The sequence below is a fragment of the Mugil cephalus genome, chromosome 14, assembly GCF_022458985.1.
Source record: "Mugil cephalus isolate CIBA_MC_2020 chromosome 14, CIBA_Mcephalus_1.1, whole genome shotgun sequence".
In the NCBI taxonomy this organism is placed as follows: Eukaryota; Metazoa; Chordata; class Actinopteri; order Mugiliformes; family Mugilidae; genus Mugil; species Mugil cephalus.
In genome coordinates this window covers 20398066-20417487 of record NC_061783.1, presented here as the reverse complement: position 1 = coordinate 20417487, position 19422 = coordinate 20398066, and the positions used below count along the sequence as shown (strand labels likewise).

General features: G+C 40.7%; 1 protein-coding gene across 2 annotated transcripts in view; it reads right to left on the bottom strand.

Annotated features, from left to right (window-relative positions):
• Positions 1-493: 493 nt before the first annotated feature.
• Positions 494-19422, bottom strand: part of pvrl2l (PVR cell adhesion molecule related 2 like) — a 309617-nt gene continuing 290688 nt past the window's right edge. Inside the window, exons 7-10 of one of the 2 annotated variants that reach the window (XM_047605223.1) lie at positions 12996-13122; positions 10171-10228; positions 7104-7199; positions 494-5368 (exon numbers count right to left, since the gene is read on the bottom strand). In XM_047605223.1, the coding sequence (XP_047461179.1) occupies positions 5168-5368; positions 7104-7199; positions 10171-10228; positions 12996-13122 (482 nt within the window). In that variant the 3' untranslated portion in view covers positions 494-5167. Of the gene's footprint in view, positions 5369-7103; positions 7200-10170; positions 10229-12995; positions 13126-19422 lie in introns of both variants that reach the window. The other variant, XM_047605222.1, reaches the window with a different exon arrangement.

The following is a 19422-nucleotide window of genomic DNA, read 5'->3' as shown; positions in this document are numbered from 1 at the left end:
CAGAGCCACAACAGCGGCTAAAAACACAGAGTTTGTTTATCCCGTGCGAATGCGCCACATGAAACACAGACCTAAGGGGATGATGTTTGAATCACAGGACGTCCTCAGGCAAAACTAAGCGCGAGTAGGGTTTTAATTATGCCCCTGTAATGAAATCCAGATGGCATAGCTTGGCTAAGACTATGATGTTTAGCTAGCTGGTTACATATTGTCAATTTATTATTGATATTTTATAGATTTCAACAGCGGAAAGACAGATACTTAAGCACAGATGGTGGAAGACGAGACGATTGTGCAGATTGATTATCCACAGATCACTGATGGACAAACAGGAGGTCAGAACTGTATTTGCTCCTGAATGTGACACTTTACAGAAAGATTTCCCAACAATCGACAGAGCTCGTTATATTACTTTGATATTTGGGACCTAGCAGGTCTTGAAAACTTCATATAAACTCTTGCTCCAGAGGTAACAACAACCAATGCACACCAGTCCTTTTTTTGTTTACAGTTTATTTGACAAGACAATGATCTGTAAAACATGTACAACAGGAGTCCCCCAAAGCATACAAAACCATATTTGATCCGTGATACATAGAATAAATGAAAGGAAATCAATCAACACTCACAGAAATATGATCAGACCTCCAGTGTGTGTGTGTGTGTGTGTGAGCGAGTGAGTGTGTGTTCTCTAGCATCGCCATTATCAATGTCAAACACATCCCCCATTTGTGTATTCCTCCCCGTTTCATCATCCGTTCCACTGTCAGAGAAGAAATGTGAGAATTGAAAAGCTAAAAATAACATAAAGAAGGCACGTCTGGCTCCGTGATGAAAAGCTCTGATGACAATGGATGAACGCGAGAGATCGTGGAGAAGGGGAAAAAATAAATTAATAAAAAAAAGGAGGGGAAATGAGGGAGCGGATTCAGACCCCACCACATTATCTCCGACATCCACATACAGCCTGGTTCTCCGGCGTTGAACCCGTGAACAGAGGGAGTGGGGAAACGGAGCGAAGCACCTTGTTTTTTTTGTTTTTTTTTAAATTTTTTTTTCGCCAGAAAATGCAACACGGCACATCTCACCGAAGAGACGAACCCAGAGCCTTTATCTAACAGCTAATCCATCTAATGTCATTATTAGAACGGTGGGATCATACGGCTCGGGTCGTAAATTCATTTACAGATTATATTTCCGTTTTAAGACTCATGACTATTCCTGGAGACGTTAAGAGTCTGACTGAGGATGCGTCCCGATGAAGCGGCTCTAATAAAAATAAGGCTCTGGGTAAAGCTGAATGATCCCCCGCCCCCCTTGCTCTTACACTAAATGAGACGGCAGAGCCAAAAACTCATAACTGAGTGCTTGCTGAGTCACTGGTCTCTGATATAATGGCTCCCAATGATTGTCTTTTCCCTTTTTACTCAATCCATCGCGAGCGGGCCCTCTGGCACAAAACACATAAAACACGACAATCCACAGGAAACTAAATATTCATTCATTCTGGGAAATTAATTCGCAGACAAAGAGAAGCAAAAAGCCACTGCACTCGTGACAGTTTTTTGCTCTGCGGCGCGGCTGTAAAATATGTGTGATTGTCTGACACTGCACGGCACGAGCGAGTCAGAAAGTTAACGACTCTTCTGGCAAAAAAAATACGTACGTAGCTCTTTTTGTTTGTTTGTTTGTTTGTTTGCTTGTTTGTTTCCTCCCATAGGTCCATGCAGCATGCAGACATTCCCTTTAATGAAAATAAACACCTCGGATGCAAGAAGCGGACACACCGAAGACACGGTTACACAATTAGCTATGGTAGAAGTCACAGTTTAGATCCTGCATGTGTCTGGATTAACTAAGAAAAACAAGAGAATCAAATACTGTGGATGGCCAATCTGAAAACATGTTCAATAATAAGTTTAGGGACAAATTGTTGCCATGCGGCTAAAAGTGAGACTTCTATAATAACTTCAAATACAGTGTATATATATATATAAATATATATAAATATAGGAAGAAAACAAAGGCAAAAAAAAAATTTATGATTGTCTTAGGTGAGCGAAAGAAAATTGCTTTTGGTGCCCACTGTGCAGAAAGTGAAAGCTTGTGATGAAATTTCTCTTTCATTGTCATTCCTTCCTTCGCATTACCCCCGGCTCCCTCATGTACGCGCCCCCCTCCATCTCTATCTGCCGCCTCCGTCGCCCGATACTTCGCACCTGTTGACAAACTGCCTCCAAATCTGCAGTTTATCCACCGGCGCTCTGTGCGTGCACGCGCTTTCGCCTTAACCCGCCTCAAAAAAGTCAACACGATTACTCTGAGAGATTTGTGTCGTCGCAGGTCTCAAGCAGGAGATTAAGTGCGGTGGAGAGAGGGGGAGAGAGGGGGAGGAGAAAAAAAGAGGGGGGGGGGGGGAGGGGAAGGAGAAGTGGGATTTCTATTTGTTTTGAACGCTGAGAGATGACGATTCCACGCTGGCTGCGTTCTCAGATCAGCACGAGAGACAAAAAACGGGAAGCCTGCGGAGATGCTGTTACTACAAACAGAGAAGAAGAAGAAGAAGTAGGAGAAGAAGAAGAAGACGAAGAAGAAATCCTGCTCTCTCTCAACCCAAATTGTGCTCATGATGATGTGACTACGACAGACGCGTTGAGACGACGTTATATTCTGACACTCAGAAAACAAAAAAGTAAATAAATAAAAATAAATGATTATTCCGCAAACAGCCTTGGGAAAAAAGTTTTTTCAACAAGCCACCGATCATGCCATGCAGAGTTAATATGAACAAGGAGTAAAATCCACACCATTGCATTTTTTATATACTCAAAACATTTTAGTAGTAAGTGACAACCTTAATGTACCCGTGGAAAGCAAAATAGTACTATACAGTTGTTGTTTTTTTTGTTGTTTTGTGTTTTTTTTTGGCGCTCATTTGACATTTAACGAACTTCCTTCCCCTGTACAGAGGCACTGATAACACCTACACTTTTATTTTATCGGTTTACTTTTTTTTTTAATGTGTACACATTTCACCAACAATATATTATTCATCAATATTATCAATACTATTTACACTGTTCATCATTTGGTACCACGTGACATCGGTGAAGACCTTTTTTTTTTCTTTTTGTTTCAGGCATAGTTGTTGTTCCCTTTTATGGAAGTGTATCCGAAGAGTTCACTTGAGGGAAAAAAACAAAACAAAAAAACACAGTAGGTTTGTTTTTTGTATTAGCAAAAAAGAAAAAAGTAGTTCTGTTTTTATGAGAAGAAAGTTCCGAGTCAAGTTTTATTTTGCTTTGGGCTTAAGACACAGAGAGAGAGAGAGAAACTCGTCTTGTCAACTTTATGCAGACGTCGAGATAAAAAAGATGTTGAGATCATTCCCTCTCATGGTTAGGGCTGGATAATACTGCAGTATCCTCATGACAAACAGATTTTAAAGTGATCAGGCATAACATTATGACCACCTTCCTAATATTGTGTAGGTTTCCATTGTCCCTTTAAGGGTCTTTGTTTGAGTTGAAGTGTCTTTGTGTGTGTGTCCTGCTTCCATCAAGGAGTCCTGTATTACTACAGGTCCAACATTTCCCAGCAGAACGTTAAATTGTCACACGATGCATCTCCTGTCAGTGGTCATAATGTTGTGGCTGATTGGAGTATTTTATTCTCAGAAAAACATTTATTTATTTTTTTTCTCTCAAGTGAATGCATACGCTTCCATACACTTGTTCACATACGTTTTTATTTGTATTTTTCTCCCCTGTTTGGCTGAAAGGTTATTTTTTTCTACTTGGGCTAAATGTTCTGCATATATCAGAGAGTGTGACCACTTTAATGTGTTAAAATGGCTGTAATGGCAGTATTCTTCTAATATATGCTGATCATTCACACATTCTGAAGTACATTCCTCAAACCTATACGTGATTCATTAAAGGAAGGCTGTAAAACAAACAACAAAATAAACTGTGTTTGTGGTGTTTTTTTGTATATATGTGGACTCTGTGGTGTGTGTGTGTGTGTGTGTGTGTGCATTGGTGTAAACAGGTTTCCAACAACCCCACAGCACACAGATACTTTTTACTCTTGTTACCAGGTTACAGAGCTTCAGGATGATGTCATTTCCTCTTTGTTAGTGCTAACGAAGGGGAGGCTGTGGATCCCGAGGATCCGGGGTCAGAATTAAATGGGATGTTTCTTTATCGAACCTGCAGCCTGAGCAGAAAACGAGTTAAATTTGAACTGGTTTAAATATTTGATTAAATGAAGCTCCGGAGAGTCACATGATCAGGCATTAATCTCCGATCTTGGCTCTAATTAAGACCAAATTCAGCTTTAAGTCAACTCAAACAGTGGAGGAGCTTTAATTTGGAAAGTATTTCAGAGACGGTACTTTCTTTCTTTTACACTCAGGACTGGCAGCTTCACATTGAACGATAATTCTGTTACGGTGTATGTACATGGCACACAATGTTGCATATAATATTTGACACTGAATCCACTGGAAATAATAATAATAATAATAATAATAAAAAGAAGCTGTTATCTTGTTGTTTTGGGCTGATTTGCAAGCATCGCACAGACACGAGCGCTGTGTATTAATCTGCAGTTGATTAGGATTCCAGTTCACCTACATTGCAACATCCACTGGACCATGTAATTAACACATTGTAAAAGCCTCATCTTATGCAGTGCTCATATGATTTCAATGGCTCTCCGGCTTGTCAGACAGAAAGAAAGAAAGAACTACTCTGTATTTGTGTGTGTTTGTGTGTGTGCACATCCTGAACAGCTTTCACCACCCAGATCACTTGTAACGACTCTGATAGTTTTGTAATTTATATTTTCTTTTTCTTTTTTTTGTGGAATAAACGCAACATAATGACAAAAATATTCCGATACCTTTATAATCCCATGTGACTTTACATAAAATAAAAACGTGTTAACACCCAGTAAATGAGCCCGGTAAAGAGAGATTAACTTATTAATGTGTGGGTGAAAACGTTAAAATTTAATTTATTTATTTGTTTTAAAATGTGGACACAGGTGTGCTCGTATTCTGGTGCTAATTTAAGTGACCTGGAACCCGCTCATTCGCCCGTGACGTCATTTGTTCTGGTTGTTCCCCCCAACCTCACCACTGCCACCACCCCCCTCCTCCCGTCTACACGTACATGGGCGAGGACACAAAGCTCTCGCCGCGGGACATGTTGGCTCCCGGCGTCTCGCGGCTGGATGAATCCAAACCGTTGCCGTGGTGACCGCCGGCCCCGTGGCCCTTGAGCTCGTTGTCGTACGTGGCCGAGGTGCTCAGGACCGGAGGGGCCCCGCCGTTCGGGGCTCCGGAGGTCTCATCATCCAGGTTCTGCAAGGAGTCAAGAGGATTGTGGGTCATGCTCCACTCTCCGTTCAGTCGATTCAGAAAGACCCTGAATACTTTTCGCACATTTCACTGTGTTGTAGTTTTAACTTCATCATCAGTCATCAATCATATTTTAACCCTCTGGAGTCAACGGTGCGTCCAAATCACATGACCAATTTAAGATGAGGTAGCAGCAAGACCCATCACACGAGAGACCTACACAATACTAGGAAGGTGGTCATAATGTTATGCCTGATCGGTACATACATTAAGTATTCAGACCTTAAAAATTCAGTATGCAGTAACAAGAGGCCTTTGACAGCCACTACAGCTCTGAGTCTTCTCGGATAAGCCTGTATACACACCTAGATTTACACCTGGATTTAACCAGGCAGCCGCGGAGGAATCCGCTAAAGCTCCGTTAGATTTGCGAAAACCGTGTGAGAATCATATTCAGGTGATGACTGGGGATGTGGTTTTCGGGTTTAAGTCTCGTCTTTGGTGACAGTGATAGACTAGAACCAAACTGTCATGGCTGAAATGGGGGCCCCTGTGTATTGATAGCGTGATGCTGCCACCGCCGTGCTTCCCCATGCTTACAGCTCGGCCTTGAGAGCTCACGCAGCCCTTTAAATGCCGCATATAAACTTCAAGCAGGGCTGTCGTGTCTTTTACTACTTTTCTGCCATAAAGTCCTGATTGATGCAGAGCTGCTGTTATCACCGTCCTTCCAGCAGTTCACAGTAATTGAGGCCACAAGCAGTTTTTTTTTTTTTTTTATTATTTTTTAACACTTACGCTGATCTATGCCTTGTCACAACTTAACTATGGAAACAGTTTCATGGACTTTATGTCTCACTCTCAACTCTGTTATCTTACTCCGATCAGGCACAACATTATGACCAACTTCCTAATACTGTGTAAGGGTCTCCCTTGTGTTTTTATTTTTTTTAGTTGTTCCTAAAGTGTTTTGTGTGTATGTGTGTCAGGCTGCATGAATTATATGTTATTTTATTATCTTTTTTGGTTTTCTATTTCCTGGATATTGAGTTTATGCTGGAAACATGATATGACATGGAATATTATTTTTCTATTAATGCTGTATTGAAATAAGTGAAATTAATTCTATAAACCCCAACAGGTTTTCTGATCTCACCTGCACAATCTGCCTCTTTTGCATATTTTCTTTATAATTTTAATGGTTTGTTTCATAAAAATTTAATTTAAATGTTATTAACTTGTCTGGTCATAAGGTTATAGCTGATTGGCGTATATGCATGTTTTTGCTTTAACACTGAGCAATTACATCCATGGTGAATTTACAATGCAATAAAATACGACAGTCAACGAGGAGGTTTGTACGTTTGTATCAGATGACGTGAAGAATGAAGACGTTCTTTTAACAAGAAATGATCAAAACTCATTCACGCACAAAAAAACGACTGCACGGCTGAATGGGAATGGGATAATATAAACAAAGTTGTGACTCCATCATTTGCACATACTTTTCATTTGACTCCAGTTTAGTAATTACTGTATACACAGCTTAATAATAATGACGTTTGATTGATGGGTAGAAAGTAAAAAACCCCACGTCGTCCCTGCAGCTGTCCAAACAGATACGAGGCTCCACCGAGGCTGAGTGTGGCTCGTGTGTGAACGCAGCTAATCATCATTTATATATCTTGTGTGCGAGCTCGTGTGCATGTGCATATTTGTATGTGTGTGTGTTACTAACTGTGACGGGCTCTCCTCCTGTGGTCTCGTAGTAAACCTCTCCCGGGCTGAGAGGCACCGTCTCTGTGGCCGTGGGAGGCTCCGATGATTTGTTCAGCTTTGTGAACGGACGCGGAGAAAAGAGCAGAACAGAAAACAGAACAATGAGACGGAGAGAGAGATTAACAACAAAGAGCATGTAACCTTTGAAGGATTAACACAGTTGCCTCCACGTAACGACAAAAGTTATTCCCTTCCAGATTTAAGAGATTTTGATTTACACTGCAACAGCATTTTCTTTTTAAGATCCTTAACATATTTTTTTTTCGCTTTCCCTCTTGAGACAATCAAAGCAATCAAGTTATTTTTATTTCTTTTAATGAGGCTACACCCCTCAACTATAGTATGACTCTGTTTTTTGAGAAAACTACACCACTTCCCTCAAGTTTAGAAGTTCTGGTTGTTTCCACACATGTGCAGTTGCCTTAACATCAGACCACTCTAGAGTGCTTTTAGACCAGGGTTGTCAAACATAAGGTGCGTGGACCATAACCGGCCCACCAGAGGGTCCAATCTGGCCCGCAGGATGAGTTTGAAAGATGGAAAAAAATTTGCAGAAATTTATGAAAACTGCTCTTCCTACTTTGACCACTAGGGGTCACACTATTTTAGTAAGGACATAATGCAACACTTAGACCAGGACGTGAACAGCAGATGGCAGTAATGTGCTGCAGATGCACTTAACAGTTTGTCCACAAAGCGAAGGGTTAGTGGTTCGATCCCCGAAAAAAGGCCAAAGTGTGCCGGTGTGAGTGATTGTGTAGATGTGTTACTGTGTTAAAATGCTTGTTATCGACACATCCACTATAACTATAACTATTCTGTGATTGGTCAGAAACTGGAAGTGGTTATTGCTGAAAAGCAGAAATGCTAGCAGCCACTCACAAGGTGAGTTTTACCTCTCATCCCTCCTGGGTAGAGATCAACATACTGTGTGAGAATAAGTATGTAACAAGCTTCATGGTACGTTCCATTTATACTCAGAAGCTGGAATTTCCGAGTTCCCCTAAGTTGAGTTTCCAAGATGGCCGCCCCGTGTGTAAACACTAATCAGAAGCTCCTGTAATATTCCGTTTATTAGCACTTCTGATTAGTTTTTGTTACATTAAATCAGTCGTACAGACAGGATTTTTAGACGTGCACATGTTGAAATGCTGTTGGAGTGAGAATTAAGTTTTTCATGTATTATATGGGAACAATTTACATTTAGAAGTTGTTTAACTTGTTTAATTTAGTTTGACTTTATAGCAATAATATCAAGAACCCTGCACTAAAAAAAAAAAAAAAAAAAAAAAAAAAATGTAATTACTGAATACACCAAGTTATATTTGGACAAGTTAAGTGTTTTCATGGACACGGTCATCTAGTTTTCCGACTTCTGTGACTGGAACGTACCATTAGCACCAACAGGTAGAAAACACCTACATAAAATAGTGATTTATAGTGAGTTCGATACAACTGAATTCCTTTCTGATCTGATACTGAGTAAAATCCAGGCTGGTATCGGCGATACCAATCCCGATAGCGATACTTTGTGTAAATACAGCCTAAAGTATCGAAAGAATTGATATTTTGATTTGAGAATCGATTTCAGAACATAAATACCTGGTATCAGAAGTATCGATATTTCAGCATCGATCTGCACACCAGTAATATAAAAACAAGAACATGTACCACTTTTTCTTAAGAAATTTAAGACCAAATTGAGACCAAATTGAGACCAAATTGAGTTGTATGTGGCCCCTGAATTAAAATGAGTTTGAAGCCTCTTATGCAGATGAACGTGATGAACATGAGCCCATTAGACGGAAGCAGCCGTTTGTGATTCCTGACATCATCCTGTAGCTTTTACTTTTACTTACTAACTCTGGTCTTAGCCTTAGGAGAGAATGTGGCTTATTACAACCGTGTTGGTCTTATATCACAACGTTATCACTCAGTTATAACGACTAGAATGAGTTATAGTTACTGCACTTCTAAAGAAACACATGCAATCACAAAATGAGTTAGTTGGAAAATTATTATCCAAACTACTGAGAATCTATCATCACAGTTTATTTATAGCAAAACTTCCTGGTTCAACTTCCTGGTGCATCCACTGTTTTCCTGCGTAACATAACAGGTGCTCTTTTCTTTTTTAGTCTTTTTTTAATCTTACAAATGAACTAGTCTATCTGCCAATCTGGTGAAACTTTAACCTTGTTACTTGCATATTCCCAGCTACCTTATTTCAGGATTTCAGTTAATGCACTTTGATGCAGAATGCAATTCCAAACTATGAAATTTTAATTAGTAGTAAGCTTTAATCTTCATTTTAAAAGATAACAGAGATGTAGACTTGGATTAACTTGAGACGCGACTCCCTCAAACGTCGCGTCTGCCTGATCATACGGACTTTATATTCAATTACGAGCCTTCAGCATCCAAAGAACACTATCTCCGACGCGGATGGGGAAAAAACAAACTGATAACAACTTTAAAAAGCGAAATGTTCGAGCTCGCCTCGCGGACTCGTGACTTGACCCAGACTCGGCCTCAAAGACGCCAGACTCCATTTGAACATAAAAATAGCGCCGCAGCGATAATGCAGCGTCGGGGTCACGCTCCGCGGATAGTGCTTTGTAGGAAACCCTGTAAATGCCTAATAAACTTTCACTGCTGAACCCCGTGAACCTCCCTTTTCATCTGAGGCATTCATGGCCATTTAGATATCTTTTATGCATCTAATCAACATAAAATTACAGAGTTTTAGCCACATTACATAACGCGGATCGACCGCGGCGAAATGTGTCTGAATGACGGACTCAAGCACCGGACACAGAACGGAGAGGAGTGCTCTAATGGAGCTCTTTACAAACCGAGCTAATTATTTTGGCACACATAAGCCAACTCAGATCTCCAATCAATAGCCATTAGCCCCATTATGACGGCCCAAATGGACTCTATCTGTGTGTGTGTGTGTGTGTGTGAGAGTACAATATAACAGTGGTGACAATAAGGATTGATTTGAAGCCACGCCGACCACTCACCATCTCCGTTGAGCTGCTCGCCTTCAGAGGAGGAGGAGGCTTGTGCTTGGGGGGGCCCCTGATTGGACAAAAAGACAAAAACGTAATTCACCAATTGATCTTCATTAGGACGTCACATCTCTTTTGTATTTTCTAACACAAAGACGTCTCGGGATGCTCGTGTTCGAGTATCCAGGACGCCCCGTTATGCTGTAATTCAGTCCAGATTCCGTTCGTGCAGGATTCAGTGACAATTACGAGAAAAAGAGATAAAAAGAAATATCTGAGTGTGGTTTAAACATCTGTGCCACTGGAAAACTATGTCCAATATCATCACTCTGCACAGTGTCACGATAACTCATTAACTTCCATTTTGTCATGAGAAGGCAGTGAACAGTGTTTAATATATCACAGAATGCGACATTGCTTCCATGGAAATTCTCATTAGGTTTCTATTCATATAAAAAAAAAAAAATCTGCAATAATCGTGAGAAAAATAAACTTTTTACACCAGAAGACAGAAGCTGCGTCTGTGTCTGCATGCACCCAGGACAACAGAGAGTGTCCCGGTCAAAATACACAGCTCAGGAGTACACGAATCAGCCATAACATTATGACCAGTGACAGCTTCCTGGAGACACGGAAGAGGGAAATCCTGAGGGAGGGCTTTTGAAAAGTGAGTTTCCTTCGGTCCTTTTTGCGCTTTCTTCCTCACTATATGTCAACTTTCCAACGCCTCAACCATGCATTAAAGATTTATTGCTTTTCCACTCTCATGTTTTATGCACATGTCGTGGCATAACATTATGACCACTGACAGGAGAAGCGAATACGATTTAAACCATCTTGTGACAATCCAGTGTTCTGCTGGGAAACTTTTGGACCTGGTTTTCATTCACGTGGACGTTACCTAAATCAGACCATATGACCAAGGTGGTCATAATGTTACGCCCGATCTACCGCTCTGTGTGCTCTCTATACGTTTAGCTTTCTAGCTAGCTGCTAACTTCACCATTCGTTGCTTAATCGGAGTCAGAGATTATGACAGTTACCATCAAAATACTTGATTCAGATTCAAGATTCCATTCAAGGCGAAATCCAGCGGTGACCGTGAGACAAGGAAACATTTTCATGCGGTTGAAAGGCTCGACACTGTAAAAAAAACGCTGTGTGTGCACGCGCTGGGAAGCACAAAGGAGGCACCACTCAAACTAGACAGCTCATGAATAGACGCTTTGTTTCATATTTCATTGTGAGAGTCTTGAGAACAAGAGTGGGATTTTTTTTTTATTTTATTATTTTTTTTTTTACTTTAAAAGCAGGAAAAATCTGGACCAAAGCTTCCACAACTTAGAGTGTGGACTGAACAACAGTTAATAACTATGTAATGCGGCAGATATAAAGAAACAACAGCATTTTCTGGCTTCTCAGTGAATGTAAGTCCAATATTTACCCTTGGTTAAAGCATTGGTTCGCTTTCCACCGACCTGTGAAGAAGAATTTCCCCAAGGTTCACAATATAACCTGAAATCTAAAGACCCCATTTAGAGGCTAAGACCTTTGGTTTTCTACATGAGCTGGTTGCTAGTATTTAAACAGAGTTTAATACATCGGAAATGGGGGCACTATGATATTTGAATTAGACGATAACTGTAGGAAAAAGGGACATTTTAATGGTTTTAACTTTAAAAATTCCAAAAAACATCCTCCAATTTGGTTTTATGTTGTAAGTGGGGGGGTCTTTGGTTCCTGGTCTGGTCTAGGTGGGGGCTACATGTCTAAGTAACATCCACATGAATGAATGCCTGGTCCAAACGTTTCCCAGCAGAACACTGAATTGTCACAAGATGGTTTAAACGTTATTAACTTCTCCTGTCAGTGGTTTTAATATTATGGCTGATATCCATAAGATGCCAATTACCAGAGAAAATGTAGCAAACTGTGTTTAATAAATGTGGCATTTTATTACCGTAATGATGATGTAACAGTTAGCATGAACCCTGGCGAGAACACATAAAGTGTCCGTCACCTTTTATTGTTTTTATCGCTGGTGTTTCACGGCTCTGAAATACAAACGCGAGTAACTGGAGTCATCATGTCCCACTGTAAATATTTCTCCGTCGACACTTCTGCTCTGTTCTCATGCTATAATGTATGTATAAGCTTTATGTCCTTAATGAGAACCACATGGAGCAGCAGTGCTGGAAATAAATCAGGTTTTGCGGCTGTTAGAAATAAAGGACATAAATCAGACTTAAATGATCCCTCACAGGTCATTAATATACAGCAGATATAGTGTATAAACTACGATTGTAAACTTTGCGATCATTAATTATGGTTAATAATTTATGTTTAGTAATCATCACGGATTCCATCTCGGTCCGTGATTGCATCACTCCCAGCAACACGTCCGCAGCTGAACCGAATTCATCTCTGACTCAGCAAGCCGGCAGGAAACAAACTGCATATTTGTTAATTTACTGCATGCCTCGATGTTCTACAAGGAGCCTCCGTTTGCAAAATCACTTTGTCAAACTAGAATTAAAGCGGCAGAGGTTTTAATAAATCCCCATTTACGGCCGCGGCCCAGGGGAGGAGCTGCCAGCAGCTGAATGAGGAGCTTACATCGGAGCATTTTGGGAGTTAAATCTCTCAGCGGCCTCACGCTGTAAACTTCAGGTCGGGATTTGTCACCGAGCTTCCACTGGTGGGTTCCCCCCCCGTGACATGTAATAAGTTTTAATGAGCCTCAGTCCCCGAGAGGGAGATTCATTTATTTTTTTTTTTTTTGCTCTGGAGGTTAAATAAACGATGGAGCAGATACAGGACTGCTAATGATGACTTACTCCCCGTTCTCCTGCCACTTGCGGATGAAGAAGATGACGCTGACGATGGCGGCGATGAAGAGGAGCGCCCCCACGACGCCTCCTATTACAGGACCTGTTGGCGGGTCTTGAACGAGTTTACGTTCCTCTTCTTGCAGGGCCACAGGGAAACGGGGGGGAAAAGAGAGAAGGGGAGACAAGAAAGAGAAAAGGGTTATTATTAGTCGATCCGTTTCAATTTCACGTGGCACTTTAATGGCGCTCATTTGCAACGTTTGAGAAAATTATCTGCAGTGTTTCATAAAGCTGCAGCTGAGCAAGGCACGCGACAGTCTGCTCTCAATAACGTACGAGTCGGATGAACCATGTACAGGCAGCGAAGAGGAAATGAAACATGGATTTAGGTGTTCAACAAGGGGTCCGCACCCCTTAGCTAGTCCACAGAGACATTTTTTATATATGTACATATATATATTTTGTAATTTTCACCCACAAATTAACATGAATCAAACATATTTTAGTAAAGGGAAAAACGGAGGCAGAACCCATTATCTTCCAGCACTTATTTACTCACTTAGCGTCAAGCTAGCTGCGACCTGTCAATCTAAGCCTTCTGTACACAGTAGGCCCCGCCCCTATCGTTGCTGAGCCAATCACAAGGCCGCACATATTATACACTGACTCTGTGAGGTTCCCTGTTATTGGCCGAGACGCTGCTCAGTCCCCAGGTGGAATCCAGAAGCACGTTGCAGTGCTTGCAGAAGAGATGCTAACAGTGCAGCTAGCTCCCATTAACATCCATTCACCCGAGGTTAAATGAGTTGTGTGCTTCCAATCAGGTATCAGCTATGTTTAAAGTTGAAACTCGAATCTGTCGATTTATTTATCTGTCAGTTATGCACACACACGCCGACTGTTGCACTGTTGCAAGAAAAAAAAAAAGAATATTTGAACCTGTGTATTATTTAAATGGCTTAATAGTGAATGCAACATGATAATTATAATGTATATGTATAAATAGCACTAGTTTAATATCGAACACTGTTCTAAATTCAACTGTTTCAGCATGTTTTTGCATGTTGACACTGAAACGCAGTCACACAAACACAAAGAAAAATCACACGAGCTGCGGCATTAAAGCAGCCTTCGTGCATACGGCAGCTCTCACGCAGGCATTCCACCGAGTCTCACGCTGACCTCGACATTTCCCTTCAATTAAGAGCCTGTTTATGATTTCCAGTGGGTGGCGAGGCTTCTGAATTGACTGTAAAAGCCTCTCATTACAGTGTGCTCTTAAGAAATAAAAAAAAAAAAAGAAGAGAGAGTGAAAGGAGAGAGCAGCGAGCTGACAGCAGCTGCGCGCAGCCTCCACCGCCGCAGATTGTTCAGCGCGATGATCGACTATCACAGGGAGCTTTGGCAGAACAACAACAAAAGGGAGGGCAGGGTGGTTTTCACAGGTTGTTTGGAAACGGATGTAATCACTACCACCGGAGTAAACACACACTTCAGAGCCTGATGCGGAGATGATAAAAGGATAATTACCACCGTGATTTCCACTCGTTTAGCAGATGTTAAAGTATTTGGCTTAAAAAGATTACAGCAACTTTTGGTGCCCTGGTTAAAAAAAAATAAAAAATGTTTGAGTCTAAACTTATGCTGCTGTTTTTATTTGGGAAACGCTTTGAAATGTAATTGCGGACATTTAAAACGCATTTGGATCAATCAAAAACAAAATAAAAAGCCATTTCCATTAACTATTAGCTCTAAACTGTTTAGAAGAAGAAACATCTGGATGCGAAATGGCACAACATTAAAAGTTTAGTCCATCCAGATTGCACCTTTCTCTTAAAAGCTGACATAGGTGGGAAATCAATATTAAGGACAAAAATATGTGTTTTTAAGGCCATTATTTAACACTAGCAGGAGAGTGGGCTCAGAAATTACACCTGCAATTACCTCCCTGACCAGCAGGTGGCATTCTATCACAATCTAGATAGATAGATAGATAGATAGATAGATAGATAGATAGATAGATAGATAGATAGATAGATAGATAGATAGATAGATAGATGGGGTTGTGAGTTAGAGAAGAAGATGGTGGGAGAAGAAGGCTGCCAGATGGCAGGAGGAGGGAGAGACGCATGTTGTTGTTGTTGCTGATATCAAAGTTTATCCTGGTCTGAACCAAACTGCCTTTTTCAATGAGTCCCGGTGCTGCATGAGAAACAGCATCACAGGACCGTGGGATACGGGTGGAGCGCTCAGGACGTGCAGCGCAGAAAAGGAGGTGGACGGCAGGACAACACAAAATCTCCCGGGGAAAATCCGCGCCTCTATCGCTCATTACGTTCCCCAGCAAACACAAAGCATCAGCATCATTATCCTCATCCAAAGCACCTGTCGTTCTCACCGCAAACAATACCTCCACACACCTGTTCTTACGAGCAGTTTGAAAAGGAGCAGAACCAACAGAAAAACTGAAAGTCAAATAAAAAGCCGAACATCAGTCAAAAAAAGTATTTTTTTATATATATATATATATATATATCTCTAACTGTGGGAAAAGTTTCATGCATTTTTCATACATTTCAACAAATAATGACCCCAGCACTGATTTCTAACATTTTTTTTCTTTCAATTCCGACAACCACCCACTTCTCACATGAATCCGTCCTGGCAGAGAGGCCCCGGATATAAAGAATTAAGAGGGCAGAAAATGTCAGGTAGTATGTGTGCACACAGGAAGGACGTTCGAATCAGTAAGTATGGAAGACTATAACTGAAAGAGCACCAAAAAAACAAAAAAAAAAGCAAACAAAAAAACATACCGAGCTGTTACCGGCCGCCGAGCCAAGATTATCACTGGCCAGGGTCAGAATCTGAACTACGAGAGCGCAGATTTTTTGTGGATGTTTGATTTTGCAATCTGCTTTTGGGATTTTGTCTGACTGTTTGGTTTGATGGAAGGCAAATGAAAAGGTGAGGGCCAGTGCCAGCTGGTTTTTAAAAGCACTTTGCCTCATGGGACCCTCAGGTAAATGGAAAGAAAATAAATAAATAAGTAAGTAAGTAGAAAGCTAAAGGGAGGGATGCTTGATGGAACTTAAAAGGGACGGCTTTAACAGGATGAAGGTTCACTTTCAACTCCACTCCAATGGAGTTTACTCTGTTCTTAGCTGGAGTTTGCATGCGAGGGGGGGGGGGGAGGGTGGGGGGGGGGGGGGGGGTAATACAAACTCTGCTGGATGGTTTGTTCTCTGAGAAAACAGAAAACAAATTAAGGCAAGTTTCTCTGAAAAACACTGAGGGTGCCCACTCTAAAAAAAAACAAAAAAACTTTATTCTACGCAGAGTTTGTTGCTCTTTGTAAATAGCTTGACCCTTCGTCCACGGCTCAACAGAACAAGTGTTGGCGAGAACAAAGAATGTATTTAAGAAATAAAAGAGAGAGACAGACTAAGGTGGGAGTGGGACCTTGATGCTACTTGTCACTGTTTTCTAATTGAAATCCGACATGAAACACTTACTTTTAGGGGAAATTCTGGTCAGTATAACATATCAGTGTTTATATCAGTCACAAGGTGTTATTTACTGTCAGTGGTCATAATGTTGTGGCTGATCGGTTTTATTCCTGAGTTGTCCACTTAGACCAGGACGTCCTCTCTGTTGGCCTTGACACATGCAGACACAGCTTCTGTTTATCAGAGTAAAAGTCTTTAAGCCTCACAATTTTTGCAGATTTTTTTGTGAATGACTTTTCGGGAATTCTTGAACTTGACAAAAGTCACATTAGTGAGATATTTTGACACTTTGGAGAGTGACCAAGACCAAACCAGAGGTGAAACAACACTGAATATTGAACTTACACCACCAGTTTAAAAGTTTTAGACTAGCATCAGTATCCTCTGGTATAGTTGGTCAGAGCTTCATCCTACAGCAAGATAATGACCCAAAACTTTAGTCCAAGCTAAACCAGATCTACCTCAGGATAAAAAACAAGATGGAAAGCTTGAAAACATGGAGTGGACTATGTCCCAATCTCTAAACTTTAAGACCATGGAGCTGGTTTGTGATGCAAAGCAAAGCACCACCCGATGAGTGACGCACATTTCTGGGAAATTCTGCAACAAAACTGTGAAGAAACTCTCTGAAAAATATCAGATTTCCATTTCAGAAAGAAAGAATCTCACTTTGATGAGTCCAAAGTTTAGAATATATTTTGAGTTATGATTATTATTATTAACTTCAGTCGTTTGTTTGGTCTACGCTTCAATTTCAGAGTAAAATGGGATTTCAATAAAAAAAAGAAAGAAAGAAATATTGGAGTGTTCTAAAACTTTTGACCCGTAGTGTATATTGCCCCTCCCTCAGTGGTCTTAATGTTGTGGCTGATCTTTTTTTAAAGCCATGTACTTATTATGAGCTTCATGTTCGTTTGCTGCAGCCTTTCAAATTTGTTGCATGCATGTGTCACTTGTGCTGCAGTGACTCAGCCTCGGTCCTGGGCTAAACGCACCTCCACCTATTAGATTCCATGTTTACCGAACACACTTGTCAGCGAGTCAGCGTTTGTTCTCGGCTCCGTGGTAGGAATATTTGTCACAATTACCCAACATTTATGGAGCCGAATCAATAGTCTAGGTTTCATACCGCAGGAATAGTTTTTAGATGTAAAAGCGAGTGGGAGGGAAATCGCTGCCGCACGCAGGCAGGAGACCTTCACTCCTGTTCAGCTTGGTCTGTTTCTGATTGTTTCTCCCTCCGCCGCCTGGCAGAGAAGGACCCCCAAATCTGCAGATATAATGCTATTATCTAAGTGACACTCAAGTGGTGAGAAATTGCTACTGTATCACATGCAATTTAAATGAAAGTGAAACAACAATCCCCGTCTAAAGTGCTCCATTGCTCTTCCATATGAAACGCTCCAGTGTGTGGGCTGCATAAGCCATCAGAGAAAAACATTGTGCCCAAGGCCTGCACTTAACTATCTCTCCCTGATACATGGCACGGATAAAAAAAAAAAAACACCAAAAAACCCCACATTTATTCAAAAAAAAAAAAAAAAATTGAAACAACGCTCACTGTCTCACAAAAACTCAGAGTCACGCTCCACAGAAAAACAAGAACTTCACTGTTTATGATGCTCATTGTATTATTCCCGTGGAAGTCATTATTAATTTACATGTCAGAGACTGAAAAACCTCGGAGGATTCGCCGAACAGACGACGCATGAGATGTGAAAGGGGAGGAGGAAAAAAAAGATAAAATAACATAAATTTGATGATTTTTTTTTTTTTTAAAAAATTCTAAAATTAGCCTTTGAGAATGTTCTCATTGGGAGGGTTAACGAATTCAACTCAATATTATTCAATGTTCAGTGTAGATGCTTTACAGTGGCAAGTAAAAAGCTTCCTTTTAACAGAAGGAAATGTTGAACAGCTCATAAGGCATTTTTCAGTATCACGTCTATAGACTGTATATAAATATGGACACCACGTTGCCACTTCCTTACATTGGCTACACTGATTTCGGAGCCAGATGACGCCAAGCCCACATTTCCTCCAGACCCACTCACATTTTCATTTAATTAACAGAGCACTCTGCTCTGCCTCCATCAGTTACAAGGAAACTTAATATTAGAGATCGTCCGATATGGATTTTTTAGGGCTGCTACCAATACCGATGTTTTTACATCAGCATTGGCCGATGGTCAATACGTGCTGCTGATTGGTCTGAGACGATACTTGGAGCCGATACTGCTTTTTCTCCCTCCATTTACATGATAAAAATGAAACAACGGTAACAAATGTTACAAGTTTCAATTTGACCAAAAACACAAAAATGTAAACTTCTATTGAACTTAAAGAATTCTATGGTCAGCTAGCAAACTCCTAACTTGACAACAACAACAGTAAAAGTTGGGGCTGTTGCTAATGACTGATAGATCTTGGTTTGGTAAACAAAAATAAAAATAACCACAAGAAAAACACTTTTTTCCAACTCTTGTTTTTAAGGGAACTCAACACGTTTCTGTGTACGAGCATTATCCAGCGTTTACCAGTGGGGGAGGGGGAAGGTATGGGCTGCACAGGTCCGCAGCTTCTCAAACATCACAGGGCTGCCTGTGGATGTGCCTGTCTGTAAATGTAAATCTTGCCAGGAAAAAATAATATATATGTGTGTGTATACCAATACCGATCTATACCAGTAAAAACGTAAATTACAGTTGATCTCCATTTTAGATTATGCACTGTACTTATTTTTTCCAACTCTCATGGTCCTAAGGGCCCATTCATGGAGCAGCTGGCTCATCCTGATGTCACATCCTGCTTCTATAGCGTCAAATTACTAGCTAAAACAAAACGTATCAAATAAAATGACACTCAAACATGCATCAACACGTCATATATTTTAGTGGAGGTGGAGCCTATGACCCATACTTCAG